The sequence below is a fragment of the Orcinus orca genome, chromosome 1, assembly GCF_937001465.1.
Source record: "Orcinus orca chromosome 1, mOrcOrc1.1, whole genome shotgun sequence".
NCBI classification, from domain to species: Eukaryota; Metazoa; Chordata; class Mammalia; order Artiodactyla; family Delphinidae; genus Orcinus; species Orcinus orca.
The window spans coordinates 192,424,150-192,439,842 of NC_064559.1; the positions used below are offsets into that span (position 1 = coordinate 192,424,150).

Here is a 15,693-nt window from a genome sequence, read left to right on the forward strand (position 1 = left end):
CTCAGTAGAGCCTATAGCTCAGGGTCCCTTAACTTGGGGTCGATGTGGGCATCTATAAATCTCCTGAAATTATAGGCAAACATTTTCCTGAGGAGAGGATGTAGAGCCTTCATCAGATTCTCCCCAAAGGGACAAGAATAAAAGCTACAACTGAAGACTGGTTCATGGGGAATCTATTCATTCATTCAACGTATCATCAAAATCAGAACATAGTAACAGCAATGGCTACCAGTGGAGAATTTAATGTGCCAGGTACTTTATGTGTATTATCTCTGACTCTGACAAAAACCCTGAAATGTAAATATTATCACCTCCATTTTACACATAGGGGAACTGAGTCTCAGAATGAAGTGACTTGCCCAAGGCCACACATTAATTACGTATTTGTGAAAGCTAGTATTCAGTATGAGACCTGCTACCTGCCTGTGCTTCTGCAGCGAAACCACAATGCCTTTGGTAACATTAAGTTGCCTAACCTCTGCTCAGAACAAGCCAAGCTTGAAATACCAGGGCTGAACTGGAAATGAAAGAGTGAAGTTCCAAGCTCAGGCAATTTTTTTTTTTTTTAAAACAATTCCCTTCTAACCAATGACAACTGCAAAAGGGAAAGTGCTGCCTTTAAAAGAGGCACTTGCCGGGCTTCCCCGGTGGCGTAGTGGTTGGGAGTCCGCCTGCCAATGCAGGGGACACGGGTTCGTGCCCCGGTCCGGGAGGATCCCACATGCCGCGGAGCGGCTGGGTCCGTGAGCCGTGGTCGCTGGGCCTGCGCGTCCGGAGCCTGTGCTCCGCGACGGGAGAGGCCACAGCAGTGAGAGGCTCGCGTACCGCAAAAAAAAAAAAAAAAAGTTTAAAAAAAAAAAAGAGGCACTTGCCCTCAAGAGGTGTGGCTTCCAAGAAGTGTGGCTGGTAGGTTTCTCAAGTGGGAGTTATTATCTAATCAGAACCAACTGTCTATCATTACACTGCACTTTGAGAGGACATCTATGATTGGTCGACCAAGAGAGCAACATTTGAATTTAAAGAAAAGACCAGAACAACCTTAGGGTCATTACTTCAGTGAGAAAGATAAAGCTTTGTCAGAGTAAACTCCACCTGGAGTCAGAGATTAGGCACTAAAACCCTGTGTTAAGGTAAAACCTTTACCTCATTAACTGGTGTTAAGTTGCTATTAATTTCTTCATCAAGAAATCAGCCCCTATTTTAAGTAAAACTCACTGAAAAGATATGTAAAAACTATGTGAAAACGCTTTGTAAACTGCAAAGGAAAAGGCTAGTAAATACAAGTATTTATAGCTTCAAGATTCAAAAACAAAACAAAACAAAACCCTCTAAATATAAAGCAAAATTTACCTGTCTGCAAAGGCTGTACCAGGAGGTAGCAGAGTCAGAAGCAGCCACAATTCTGACACCTACTTTCCTACTCATCATTAGATCACATGTAGAGTTAAAGTTTTCTCTCATTTTCCCTCTGCTATTCCATTGGACCACTAAGTAACTACATCCTCGGTACTTTGTTTATTCTGGAAAAGACATACATAATAAAACCTATAAAAGAAGAGAAAAAAGTGGCTCAGATGACTTTTTTATAGAAAAGAAACCATGGTCTCAAGTTAAAGACTGAAAAATTGCATCCTCTTAGTACTTTTACTACACTTCATTCTGAGTCTGGGATGCATCCTCAGCTTAATGAGATAGAAAGAAAAATGAAAGAAGATCATTTATTTCAGGCAATACAAGTTCTTCTAATACAGCAAACATTAAAATTTTAGAGAACTTGAAATGCTGAAACTCCTATAATTCAATCATCTTTTCCTCTGCAATAGCTTCTATTATAGTTTCATTTAATAGATAAGGCTGAAAAAGACATTGTTTCAAATTTTATATGCTCTATTTTATGTCTATGAAGTAAAGCATTACAGAACTACTCACAGAGCCACCAAAGCAGCAACGTAGCATTTCCAGGGTTTTTTTGTTGAAATTCACTTTATTTAAAAAAAAAAAAGTCATGAACAATAAATTACAATCATTTCCCCCTTTTATAAATTCTTCATAAAATATATTTGACAATTTAAAAAGAAAATTTCAAAAGTTACTTTCATTTTTGAAGTGCTGATGACTTATTTTTTGACCATTTTGTCATGCTGGTGAATTATCTGTAGCTGCTACAATAGTTTGATTGATAAACATTTTACAGTTAAAAACAACAACAACAAAGAGGAAAAAACAGACCAGCAGAAAGAACTATTCAGTGTGCTATTTATCTGACACTTAACATTTACTTCATCATAATGACAAAGTATCCCTTAGCACCAAAAAACTACAGGAACCCCATCTTTCTAAGTGACAACTAGTGCAAAATAACATTCTAGGAACTAACTGTACAACCCCGTTATTTTAACTGGCCACAGCTGCCTATAAGCTTATTTGAAATATTTGGTCTTTTTTCAATTAAGACAAATTTCATAAAACACTATAAACCATGGCAAGAGACTCTATGAGGAATAATTGTTTATTGAGTACCTATTATGCGCAAGGCACTGTGCACAAATTCTTGCTTTCATTTTTCCCCTAGCAATATACAGGAATTTCCCAGCTTCACTAATCATCTTTTATTTCTTACTCCTGGCTGGAAAAGGCCCATGGCTATATACCATTTTTTAATTCTTATTTTATCAACTGATCTTTAGTGCTGAGCACACAGTAGGTACTTAATAAATACCTCCTGACTGAAAGAATAAAGACAAAGAATTTACTATAATTTTTCTTGGTATCATGGGTTATTTTAGAATACAAGGACTTGAGAAAATTTCAGAAGAAACTTCCTGATCGCCTTACATCGTTACCGCCAATGAAAGAAATAATTCCACTTCATAGGTAACATAGAATATTTTTCAAAATAAATTATAATTGTTAACTATTTTAAATGAGGTGGGGCCAAAACCATGACATGTAGGTATCTGAAGAGCAAATGAAGCATTGGCATACCATCACCTAAGTCATCATGAATCTCTTGCTGAAGTGCCATGTTATTGATTAGACATTATAATGTTTTTTTTACTTCCAGTAACTCAATCCCCTTGGCCAGATCTGTGTTATACTAATTTGGCTATCCAGAGGGTTAATTATCATGAAGTTCCAGTGTATTTCCACCTCTAATTTCCAAAAGAATTCTTATATTTATCAGCTTGAGAGTAATATTAAAAGTATATGATTTTTTTTACTTAAAAGGTTTTATTTTTAATAAAACCTTTCAGTTATTATTCAAACTTCATACCAAGTAATGCATAGTTCAGAAATTTTATGTACTCCAATTTTTTGTGCTTTTTCACCTTTTATAGTCCCCCGAACACATTTTAAATAAGGAAAAAATTACGATAGGAATATCCCAAAAGTTGTGGAAGTTCAAAAAACTGAGGAGACTTAATTATCAATGATTTCAATATTCTAATACCTTTTAAAATTTTTTTTTAACTTTTGACCAAAGAGTCTAGTGCTTTATAAAGATTAATCTATATACAATGGTCTTAAAGTATTAACAACCTTAAAGGTTGTTAATGTTCTGTTTTAGGAAAACTTTTCTTCCCTTACATTTGAACTATCTGCATTTACAGGAAAAAAAATTGGAGACAACCATATGGGGTTAAAATCAAACTGACTTCAAGAAGAATAATGGTCTGTTGGTTCTTGACACAGACCATACCAAGTGATTGTATAAAATTGATAACCTCTCTATTTGAAAGATATAACTTATGCCACAGTATTTTACCCATTTGCCAAACTGTATCATTTCCCACTTTAGAAAAAGGTGATCAACATTGAATACAACCATATCACTACCATTACTGTGTCAAATTAGACAAAACAGCATTAGTGCCAAAATGAAAGAAATTCCAGTGATTAAATGAGAGACCATATTAGGGCAGGCAACGTGAGGGTAGAACTCATTTGGTTTCTTCGACTTGATGCTGAGGCTTTGACAAAGTCTTGAAATAAAAAATTAATGTATCAATTACTATAGTTCATATACAGCCAAGTTTTCAGATACAGAAGAATCCTGTGTTCAAATTTGTATCAGATTGCAGATGCTCAAGTGCAGACATGTCCCAATGCAGTGGTTTAATTAGTTAATTGAATGCGTGGTTATCTAAAGAAGGTATGACTGAATCATCAATGTCCTTGCCAACCTGTACCACATGATTGCATGGCTAATTCAACTCCTGCAGCTTTAGGGCACTGGAGAGCTCAAACATACTTCAGCAGCTTTGGATCACTTAATTTCACTTACGTTTAATCAGATAATTTTAGACTCTCCAAAATGATGCCTTAAAAAAAAAGCTGTATAATATTATAAAAATAAAAAACTTAGTATGATTTCATTAGAGGGAGGGACAGGGTAGGAGATGAGGGAAGGTTCTTTTATTTTTCATCACTGATTTCACCAGCAAATCTCAAAAACCCAAACCTACATCAAATAATTTAAACAGAAGTGGCATTTTTTCATATGGAATGCAAAATGCACACATTCACATACTTACATATACATAAATATATACATTTATGTTTCCTTTACAAAGCTTCAAAGGTTGCATTACCAGCATGCAAACCCCTTCTTCCATGGAAATTCCTAATACTGACAAGGAATGTCTAAAATACTTAGAGACATATTTCCAGAAAACTGGACTTTCTTCTTTTCTTGGCTCTTAGAAAATTTTCCTGCCAAACTTCTACCAATGATCATTTAAAAAAATTTACACTCACATTGGTAATACACACTTAAAACATATTAACAAAATGGCCAGCTTGGACTTAAGAAAAATGAGGAAAAAAAAATCCCACAATAAAATCTAAACCCTTAAAAGGTGGAGTTTAGCTTTTTATATTCTTTTTCAGCCACATTATGTTGCATCACTGTTAAAACAGAAGCAGCATATTATCCAAGATATTTGCAAATAATATATGTGTCACGTTTCCCAGCTGCTATCTTTAAATGCAATTTGTACTAATCTGAGTTCTAGTTCAAAAGCATCTGGACGATCCTGAGGGTTTGCAGCCAGCATTTCCTTAATCAGTTGTTTCATTCGCCCATTCATAGACTTTTTCTTCACAGGAATGAGAAGTTCCATTTTGGGATTTTCCAGAAGTGCCTCCCCAACAGGCACGATCTCAGTTCCTTGTTTTACATAACTCCCCAAGAGTTCCTTCTTTGTCTCTGTGTCTATGAATGTGATCCTTTCCAGCATTGCCCAGATGATAATCCCCAGAGCAAAGATGTCAGCTTTTGCTGTGTAATGTCCCTCCCACACTTCAGGAGCCATGTAGAAATCTGTTCCACACGCTGTGGAAAGGAAACACTTGTTTACACTGACAGGTTCTTCTGGATTCTGCCCAAATGCTGAACAAACTTTACTTAGACCAAAATCAGCCACTTTCAGTGTGGGTTCCAAGTCACTGGTATCCAACCGGCTCTGAGAAATCAGGATGTTATCAGGCTTTAGATCTCGATGGATGATCTGGTTTTTATGCAAGAAAGCCAGGGCACTGCTCAGCTGAAGCATGAAGCTGGTGTTAGTTTTACGATTGGGTTTCCTGGACAACAGATACTCATTCATATCTCCTCCGTCACAAAAATCCATCACAAACCACAAGTAATAGGCGCTTCTGGGATCAAAGGCAATTTCTCCCTTTAGTGAAGTCTCTACAAGCTATAAGAAATAAAAAAACAGATTACAATCATCTGCACAGTTTATACAATTCAGCTATAGAGAAAGAGTTACTGATTAAGTTAGTCTCCAATGTTAAGTGGGAATTCCATGAATATTTTATTTGGTCAGTGCTTTCATATGTGCGTTTTATTTTAGACTTTAGTACTTCAAACTGTCACTTTGTCCCTAACAAATACACATCAAATCTCCAAGTCAAGAGGTAAAAACTTATTTAAAAATAGCTTTATTCTGAAAAGTATCCAACTGGCTATACATTTTCTACATGTGTCAATGGAGATGAACTCTAACCCTCTAGTTAATAGCTTCCTGAAAAGATCAAAGTTTCAGCAGGTAGATTTGCCAGCTGGGGAATAAACATCAATTAGGAAATTCTATTCCATGAAACTGCCTGAAATCTACTTCTTGCGTATTGCACTTACACTATCAACATAATCTGTGAAACTGAGAGAAAATTATGAAGGAACAAGAAATAAAGTGCTCCTGTAGTCACTGATAAAACTAAAGACATCATTACTTCATAAACTTCTACAAGCAGAATGCAAATATGTTGGCTATCTCTATCAACAGATGGCTTCTAAAAACCAATTTATAAAAATCATACATGCATTTTGATATAAAAATTCAAATCTGAGTTTGTGTATTTGTTTGATACAAGCTGAAAATCTAGAATAAACCACTGTTTTACTTATATCATTATCTAATTATAACTCTCCTACTACCTGAAATTCAAGATTAATTACTTCACTGAACAGGAACTATCTTCTAAAATACAGTGCTTTGAAAGCATTTGTCCTATGGTGTCCTTTTCAGGCCTATGGGTTGAATAGAAACTCAGGAGGGAAGGTGAGGAGTTGCTGAAGATTGAGTGAACCGCTAATTTTATGTTTAAATCTACTAGTACTTCCTTTTGTCTTTTTGGTGGGCAGAGGCAAAGAACGCCTCTCCATGCCATCTCCCCCAATGGCAAACAGCCATAACTGCAACGGTCTGCAGATGTCTTCTTTGCATACATTTTCCTTGTTGCATGTGTTTGCCACTGAGACAGAAAATGAAAAAAGAGAAAGGTCCAGATTATACAGTTATTTACCAGGTGCACTGTTACTAAATATGCTGAGATTAAAGATGAGCACCATCACTCTTCCTTCATTTCTTCTCTTCTTCTGTCTTCGTTCTCAAAAGAAAACTTCCTAAATAGCTTTGAGCAATGCAGACTTCCAGAATTCAAATAACAGTTTAGAGTAAAGCCAGATAGTAGATATTTTAGGCTTGACAAACCACATAAGGTCTGTGTTCCATATTCTTTTTCCTTTTCTTTCTTTCTTCTTCTTTTTTTTTAAACAACTTCTAAAAAATGTAAAAACTATTTTTAGTATCCAGGCCATACAAAAACAGGCTGAGGGCTATAGTGTGAGGGCCCCTGGTTGAGAGCTACAGAAATACAGATCCCAGTCTGCTTACTGTCACGTGTAGAGGATGTTAGCCATTGGTTCTCTTGCCTGAAGTCCTTTAATAGCTTCCCTGTTCTCTTAGGATATAGTCTAAGCTCTTTAACATGGGCTATGGGATCCTGTGTGCTCTGACCCTGGCTGATCTTTCTAGCCTCATCTAAAACAACTCTCCCTGTATAGTGCAGTCTTAGTATTTTCTTTCAATTTTTAGAACGCTTCATGCTTTTTGCTTCTAGACATTTGTATGTATAGTTATTTCTGCCTGGGAAGTTTTCTCAGTCACTCACCTGGCTAACTCCCATTCACCCTGCAAGTTTCAGTTGAAACAGTTCTTAATTCCTGAACCCCAGGATTATGTCAGGTTCCCTACTCTATGTGCCTATACCATCTTGTACTTTTCATTCATGACACTCATCACAAGTATACATATTGGCCACTAAGTTCCTATGCATAAGATGTATCCTCTGTTAATTATTTGTTTTACATTTCTTCTAGGTGAGGTTTTCAGCTCTCAGGAACTGACTGAAATGATTCCAAATGAGAACAAGGAAGATATCTAGAAAAACATGGAGAAAAAAAAATTTATGTACAGAATGGTAAGACCATGTATAGAGACTCTGTGGTCACACTATAGATTTGTTTGTCTTTACTAGTGTAAATTTAGAGTAGGCACTTGCTAAAGCGTGGATGAACGTCTGGTTAATAAAATAAATCCACAGAAAAGACAATTTTAATAGAGCTGCTTATTACTGAATACCTCCTATGTGCCAAGTATTGTATCTACATCACCTCTAATTTTGATAACTCCCATGGAAGGTAGAAATTATTATTCCTTACATATGAAGATACAGATGCTGGGAAAAGGTGGGTTATGTATCCAAGGTCATACAGCTAGCAAAAAGTGCCACAAGTCAAACACAGGTCTATTAGGCTTTAAAAAGATGAAATAAATTATTAAACAAGAAGGTACTTCAGATTAAAAAAAAATCACTGAATCAAGTCTGGAAGTACTTTATATCTTAAAGCCTTGAAAGATTAGCTGGTTAATGCCTAGTTACTATAACAGTTGCTTGATCTGGACTCAAGGATACCATCAATACTTGCAAAGACATCATATTTTTAAATGTCTTTGCACTTGTAGTCTGATTATGCACTTTAGTCTCCAAAATTCAATGCAAAGTCCAGCAAGGTTCTATCCACTTTTAGGAGGGAATGTGGTAAGAATGTTTCTGATAGTTTCTATCATTGCAACGTACATAATAAGCACTTTTAGAAAAAAATACAATAAAACAAACAGGCTAAACAGTTGTGTTTTATATCCCTTATCTTACGAGAGAAAACTTCAGGGCACAGCACGCTAAACTTGCAGTATAAATTAGCTTCTCAAGACTGATATTTGTTTACCATACAATGAAACTTGCAAGTTTCTAATTACACAGAATAATGCGTTCGTTTTCTTTGTTGTTCCTAGTCCAAAAGCTTTTGTTGTTTTAAAACAGACTTTTGTACCCTGATGGCAAATTCTGAATTTAGACACACTCATGGCAAGTTGTTTCCTATTCCAGGAATAACTGGACTTAAGAAATTTTGCTCTGGCCTTTAACTAGCTATGTCTTAAGTATCTTTTCTCTTCATCAAGTGTAGAGCTACTAGAGATTTTGACCTATGGCAGAAGCCAATCTTAAAAAAAAAAAAAAAAATTTGTTTTCCTATATTAATGCTTTCCCCAGGTCTACAGAAGAGTAATTTGGAGGCAAAACAGTAATCTGGAGGTTAAAAGAGCACAAGTTTTAGCTGCTGGATACTTCTATGTTTAGCTCCCAATTCTGCCACTTGCTATGTGATTCTGGATAAATTCATTATCTATTCTAAGCCTCAGTTTCTTCATTTGTAATGATGGTAATAATAGTACTTTCCTCATAGGACTGCTCTGAGCACAGAGCATGGAATGAGTAGGAACCCAAATGTTAGCTATCAGCACTGTTAATAACATTCAGGTGCTACACCACATACTCCATGAAAATTCAATGGAATTGCATGGTTAAGACATTAAATAACCTTCTATAACAGCAGAGGCTTATGTTCAAGCCAGTGATATATAAAGAAATGCCCAATTACCTATGGGTACTACTAGTTGTACAGTTTTTCCTTCTCTTCTGTATTCAGTTCCAAAAAAACCTGATTTCAAATAAGTGAACTAATTAGACTCTAGTCTCGATCACTTCTCTAGTTCCTATGTTGCCCCATTCCTACGCAGATTGGCAAGTATCATGGCATAACAGGTGGCATATGTTATTTTTAGGTATTTGCAACACAGGTTTAAATAAAACCTTGCTTTAAAGCAAACGTTTACTCAGTTCTTGGCAGACCCCTATCTACTTCTAACTATATAACCTGCATTTAAAAGTAGAAGTTCGTCTGACTCTTTCAATCCTCTTATTGCTGACCAATGCTACTTTCAAATCATTTCTATTTCCCATTCAACCACACATACCTGTAAATAAAGGGAAGAATTAGAGCCGTGGGACATCTTTTGCACCATCCCATCCTTTTGTAGGATGCATTCCTCCAAGTGAATCACATTTGGATGTTGGCTCTTGATACTGCTTAGTGCCCAGAACTCACGCAGGGCTAGTTCAACATTTTCAGGTGCATGGCATCGAATTTTCTTCACTGCCACCCGTGCAGAGGTCTTTCTGATGACTGCTTCATATACAACACCGTAACTACCTCGGCCTACCTCCCGTATTAGATCGTACTTTGGCTGGCTACTCACCATCTTCAAGGTCAAGGTTTCTGGAAAAATCAACAAAGTGATCTGTTGACATTAGGTCTGCCTACTGGCTTGTATTTCTTCTTATGCACGATTTAGTTATCATCTGTCTCACTGTTTGCAGTGCTTGAACGATATTTGCTATACATTGGGTAAATCTAAATATCTTAATAATAGTAAACCACGTAACACTAATGTAGTACTTACCATGCATCAGGAACTGTTCCAAGCAGTTTATAACATTAAATTCATTTCATCCTCACAGCAGCATTATGAGGTAGATACTATTATGGTCATTTTATAGATGAGGAAACTAAAGCACAGAGTTTAAGCAACATGCCCAAGGTCAAACAGCTAGTAACTGGTGGACCTGGGATTTGAAACCAGGCCATCTGGCTCTGACAGCCTTCATTTTAACCACTACACTATACTGCTTCTTACATGAACTGCTTCAAAACATCACTGCTAAAAATAAACCAAAAAATTCAGTATTTATTTACTGATTGTGAAAAAACGAACAAAACTCCAGCTTCTCCTGAAAACTGACACACACATGAAAGGTCATAAAAATGGCAAAACCAAAAACCAACCCTCACAGTTAGAAATACAAAAACCTGGCTTATACTTAGGGACTGAAAGTGAACAAGATCACATAGAGAAGTGAAAATGTGCAGTTGTTTTTATTATTTAAAAGTAAATGGTCAAACTGTGTATGTTCTTATTTTAATTTTGTTTATGTTATTTCCTTATTTCTTGCAACAAAATAAATGAAAATACAGTTTGTGGAGAAAAATGTTTCTTTAAAGATAAAGTAAGTTACTTAGAATACGGTTAAATTTTGCTGTGGTTTTAGCCATAGTTATTTAGATCTAGGTCTTTTTTGCCAACGAAAACTGTCCTGCATCTTAAGGGGTTCTCTGAGGGAGTTCTTTGGAATTCAATTTGATAAATCATTTAAAGGCAGGAGCAAAGGCCCTACGTGGAAACGCTCACGTGTTGAATCAAGAAAGTCTAAAGTGTGCCTCCTCACTCTCCGAAGAATGTCAAGACTCTGAAGAGCTTCAGGAACAAATTCTCATTTGTAGAATGCCAGCATGGGCAAGAAAAGTAACCTGAGATTGAACAATTTTTATATTGTACAGTTTAGGGCAACAAAAAGCTATCGACACTAGAGCCTGTGAAATTGGGACCGGCTATTTTAAGTCCATAGTATAGATTTAATAAAGAAAATGAAAGCTCCTGAGATTGTTTCTTAATCCCACTTCCTCTAACTGGACACCCACTCTTCAAATTCCTGCAGTATTTCCTAGGGTCTGATTTCCTGCCACAGAATCCTCTGCCCCAGCTGCACAGTGGACACTCCTGTTCTCCGTGGGTCGCCAACTCCTATCCATCTCAAAGTGGCTCCTGCCTTTGAAGCCGTCCCATATCCCCATACGAGAGAGCCCCTGAATAAGGGGGAGGGAGGGCGTTTCTGCAATCCTTGAGATCCTGGGTCAAGACACAGCACGGTGATGCATCCCGCGCGAACCTCGGGCACTTGGGACGGCATCCCCCGGGCCCCCGCGCCTGCCGGGCGCACCCAGCGCTCGGACTCGGGCCGGCCAGGCCGTACACCTGCCGGCGCCCGGCAAGGGCCAGTCCTAGGCAGAGGTGTTGCCCGACGCGGCGGCTCAGGGCCCCGCTCATTGGCCAAGTATCAGGCCCTCCCCCTCCCCGGCTACTTCCAGATGAAACCCGGAGGGGATCCTGCCGGGGCCCTTTACCCCGAGGAGACAGTCCTGCAGCTGCCCGACTCCTCGGGGCCAGCAACTGAGGCCTGGGGCCTGGGGAGGAGGCCACGGGCAGAAGAGGAGGCCGCTGCTGGGGCCGGAGGCCTGAGGCGCGCGGGGCCTTCCCCGGGATGCCTCCGCTGACAGCTCTGTGACAGGCCTCCTGGGGCGGGAGGCACGTGCAGGGCCCTCGGCTCTGCAGCAAAGCCTCTCTGCCACGCCGAGGGGCCAGATTTACCTCAGGGTAGCCGCCGCCGCTTCTCCCTCTCACGGGCCCTGCAGGCCGCCATTATCAGGCTGCTCGCGCCTCAGCCGCCGCGGCCTCCAGTCAGAGGCCGGCGCGCGCCCCCGTGGTGCGCGCGGACACACCCCCTTACGCCGCGAGACCCCGCCCCCCTCCGGCTCTCCGTAGCGTGAGCCGGGACGCCTAGCGCCGGTCCTACTGGGCGCGTGCCCGGCGCTCCGCTGGCCTGCTCGCGGCCCCCGTGGCCTGCTCCCGGCTCCCGTGGCTTTCCCGAGCCGGGAGTCGCGGAAGGGGTGCGCGCTCCGGAACGCACCACTCGTGCCCCTCCCCGCAGGGGTGGCTGGGATCGGGGAAGCCCACTCCGCACCCGGGGCTTGGTCGTCTTCCAGCCTCAGCGGGCGTCCACGGCCCGCGGCCCCGGAGTGGTGGCCCGCGGCCCCAGAGTGGTCCCCCGCAGCAGGCCGGGGGCGGTGCGCGCGCCTGGTGCGCCTCCCCTCCCCCGCTCCGCCCCCATTTCCGACCTACCTAGCTGCGGGCAGGTGTGCGGGGTCGCTGGGGTGGAACGCCTGGTGCATCTTCCTCCGCGCGGGCCTGGGATGCCTGCGGTAAGCGGACCTTTTCCGCGGACCCGCGGGGAGGCGCAGCCCGAGCTGGGAGGCCTGGCGCCCGCCCCGCCTGGAGGGAGGCTGCACCTTTTGTCAGAGTTACTGAGCCATGTTTGCGGGCGGTGCAGTTGCTGAGGCGGCAGCGGCGGCGGCGGCGCGGGGCTGGCTGCGATCATCTGGGAAGACGCCCCTGCTCCGTTGGCGCGGTGGTATCTCCCTTAAAGAAGCCGGCGCCTCGTTGTTCCGGGGCTCTGCAGCCGCGAGTCGGAGGCGCCCTGCCCCCGGCGGGGAGGAAGGGGCCGCGGCGCCGGAGCTTGGCTCCTGCAGCGCGCGCACGCCCTGCCTGGCGGCGACACCCTCGAGCTCCTCGTGGAGAGTTGGGATGCCCCCCGCTTCTGCAGCTAGCGACGGAGGTCCGGGCCGGCCGGGGCCGGGATTGACAGCGAGGACAGCCCGACGGTCAGTCTGAGGCACTGGGGCACCCCACAGCCGTCAGCCAGATCCAAGCCCGCGTTCGCCTGACAGCAGCCCGGGACTGTCAGTTGCTCAGAGACCCGGACCAATCGGTCATTCAGTTCGTTTCACAGATCAGTAAGCAACCGCCAGAAACGTCCCTTCTTTCTTCGCCGATTTAATCTGCATCTACTTTTTGTCAATAAGGGGGTTGTTCCTCTTTCCAGTGCTGTATAAGGCACAATGTGCAAAGAATTTCTTGTTACAGCTCTCAAGGATCAACCAATTACCCGTTCTATTTTCTGTTCTCCATTTATGGACCTTCTCCCGAGAGTCTGGGACTGGGTTAAGTCTTTAAGTGATCTCTCCTAATCCTAACCAAACCCTACGAGGGCAGGGTTTATTACTAACCCTGTTTTTACAGGTAAGGAAGCAGACCTCTGCCTTATTTGACAGGTGTCTGTTTTGGGGTGGGGGGCACCTGCCTTGAATACCCACTCCCCTGGTGTAAACCCTCCTACCCACCTCCAAAAACAAATAACAAAAAACCCTGCTCGGTAATCTGTTCAGACTAGTCCTGAGTGCAGTGTACCAGTCTTCAGCTGTCAGCTGGGAATACTGATGTATTCTGAGTTTTGGTTTCTGCCCTTGAGAACAGAGGGAAAGTAGAGGGCTCTGTGTAGACAGCTACTTACCTGTGTGTAACTGATCAGAATCTGGGGAGGGGTATTTCTTTGGTCAAAGGAGCCTTTTCTTTTTGTCTCTTTGTCTCAGTCATTAAATACAGGAATCCCTCCTCTCAAGATGGTTGCAGAACTTGAAATCCACTCCCATAACTCCAAAGTTATGGAACTGGCTCTAAAGTCTGTGAAGTAGATGTTTAAATAATTTGGGGTGTCCTCTTTAGGAAAAAGATTACAAAGTGGACCTGTGAATACATTGCTGGGGCCTTGGAAAGGGTCTCTGTGAGGGACTCTGAAGCTTAAGCTTCCGAATAAATCTGCCCTGAAGATTACATTATATCATTATATTTGCCCATAAGCCTTTTACTAGGCTGAGAGTTCCTGGGGACAGGAACCTTGTCTGTGATTCATTTCTGCATCCTCCTTTATCTGATATCATACCAAAATACTCCTGAGGATAGCATTGTCATACGTTGCTGATGGGAAGGCAAAATGATGTAACTCTAACTAAGGTAATTTGGCAATCTATAGCCACATTACATATGTATTTACTCTTTCACCCAGTAAACCTAGGTCAGGGCTAAACTTGCAGGAATCTGTCCTAGTGATATATTGGCAAAATACAAAAAGCTCTGTGCACAAGGCTATTCATTATGGCATTATTTTTATAGCAAAAGATTGGAAACTGCTTGTGTCAGTTAAGAACTAGCTGAATAAATTATAGTACAGACACAGGATGGAGTGCTATGCAGCTGTAAAAAGATATGTGGAAGAGTTCTTATATATACTGATAAACAGAAACTATTATGTAGTGATGCCCATATACGTTAAGGGAAATAAGATACATAGCGTTTATAGTATGCTATCTTCTGTGTAAGTGGGAAGATATAAATATACATTAATTGCTTATATTTAAAAGTTAATAGAAAACTCAATCTTCTAAAAATTGTTTGCTATGTGGGATGGAGTGGGTAGGGATGGAAATGAGACTTCTGTGAATATACATTATTATATAGTTACTATTTTGGAAACTTGCAAATGTTGCATATTTATAAAACAGTTCAATAAAAAGAATAAAGCACTCCATAAAAATTAAAAACAAATGGAGGGACTTCCCTCATGGTGCAGTGGTTAAGAATCCACCTAACCAATGCAGGGGACATGGGTTCGATCCCTGGTCTGGGAGGATCCCACATGCTGCGGAGCAACTAACCCCGTGTGCACAGCTACTGAGCCTATGCTCTAGAGCCCACGAGCCACAACTGCTGAGTCCTGCGCGTCTGGAGCCGGTGCTCTGCGAAGGGAGAAGCCACCACAATGACAGAGGCCCGCACACCGCAGTGAAGAGTGGCTCCTGCTCGCTGCGGCTTGAGTGGCTCCTGCTCGCTGCGGCTTGAGAGGGCCTGCATGCAGCAACGAAGACCCAAATGCAGCCAAAGATAGATAGATAAATAAATTTTAAAAACAAAAAACAAATGGGAACAAATGAAGTGGTATAACTACACAGGGAAAATAATTTTAAGTGGCTTTATAAGTATTTTGACTGTACCTCCCTAATAGGATATAATCTAAGGATGAACTAGAACTGCATAGAAATATTAAATTGCATTTGTTAGCCTTATTATTAGTAATAATATTGCTATTCTGAAGCTGTGCTAGTTATATTTTTGGATAAAACAAAGTAGTTGTGTCAGTGGCAGTAGGAATCAAGATTTTCAGCATATGAGAAAAAGAGTTGCAAGTATTAAAGAAGGCTAGGATGAACTTAGATCTGAGTTACATAGCAGAATGAATGAAATATGTATTTTTTTCTCTCAAAAATGTATGTTCTAGCTCTGCTGAAAAGGCCTAGAAGCAAAGACCAACCCAGTAGTAATGAACACCCCTAGTGCACAGATTTGGTTTCTAAATACCATTTTCCAGTTTAAAAATCAATTAAGAATTAAACAAAGAAAGTCAAGGCTCCTTTGATAACTGGCTGGTTCTAGATCT

The 15,693-nt window shown here is 41.1% G+C and overlaps 1 protein-coding gene across 2 annotated transcripts; it reads right to left on the bottom strand.

Moving 5' to 3' along the window:
* Positions 1-1,950: 1,950 nt before the first annotated feature.
* On the bottom strand, positions 1,951-13,116 carry PDIK1L (PDLIM1 interacting kinase 1 like). 2 transcript variants are annotated; one of them, XM_004266653.3, is made up of 3 exons: positions 12,486-13,116; positions 9,666-9,967; positions 1,951-5,702 (listed from the first exon to the last, which is right to left on the bottom strand). In XM_004266653.3, the coding sequence occupies exons 1-3, from the start codon at positions 12,739-12,741 to the stop codon at positions 4,962-4,964; spliced, it is 1,299 nt and encodes a 432-aa protein (XP_004266701.2). In that variant the 5' UTR covers positions 12,742-13,116; the 3' UTR covers positions 1,951-4,961. The 2 variants fall into 2 exon arrangements, with proteins under 2 accessions (XP_004266701.2, XP_004266702.1); XM_004266654.3 differs by lacking the exon at positions 12,486-13,116 and adding an exon at positions 11,955-12,114.
* Positions 13,117-15,693: the final 2,577 nt, after the last annotated feature.

Excerpts from the sequence above, each read along its gene's own strand:
- PDIK1L (XM_004266653.3), bottom strand. The coding sequence starts at position 12,741 with ATGATCGCAGCCAGCCCCGCGCCGCCGCCGCCGCTGCCGCCTCAGCAA. Across the intron at positions 9,968-12,485 it reads GCACACCTGCCCGCAGCTAG|AAACCTTGACCTTGAAGATG; the intron begins GTAGGTCGGAAA and ends TGATTTTTCCAG. Across the intron at positions 5,703-9,665 it reads ATTCTTCCCTTTATTTACAG|CTTGTAGAGACTTCACTAAA; the intron begins GTATGTGTGGTT and ends TATTTCTTATAG.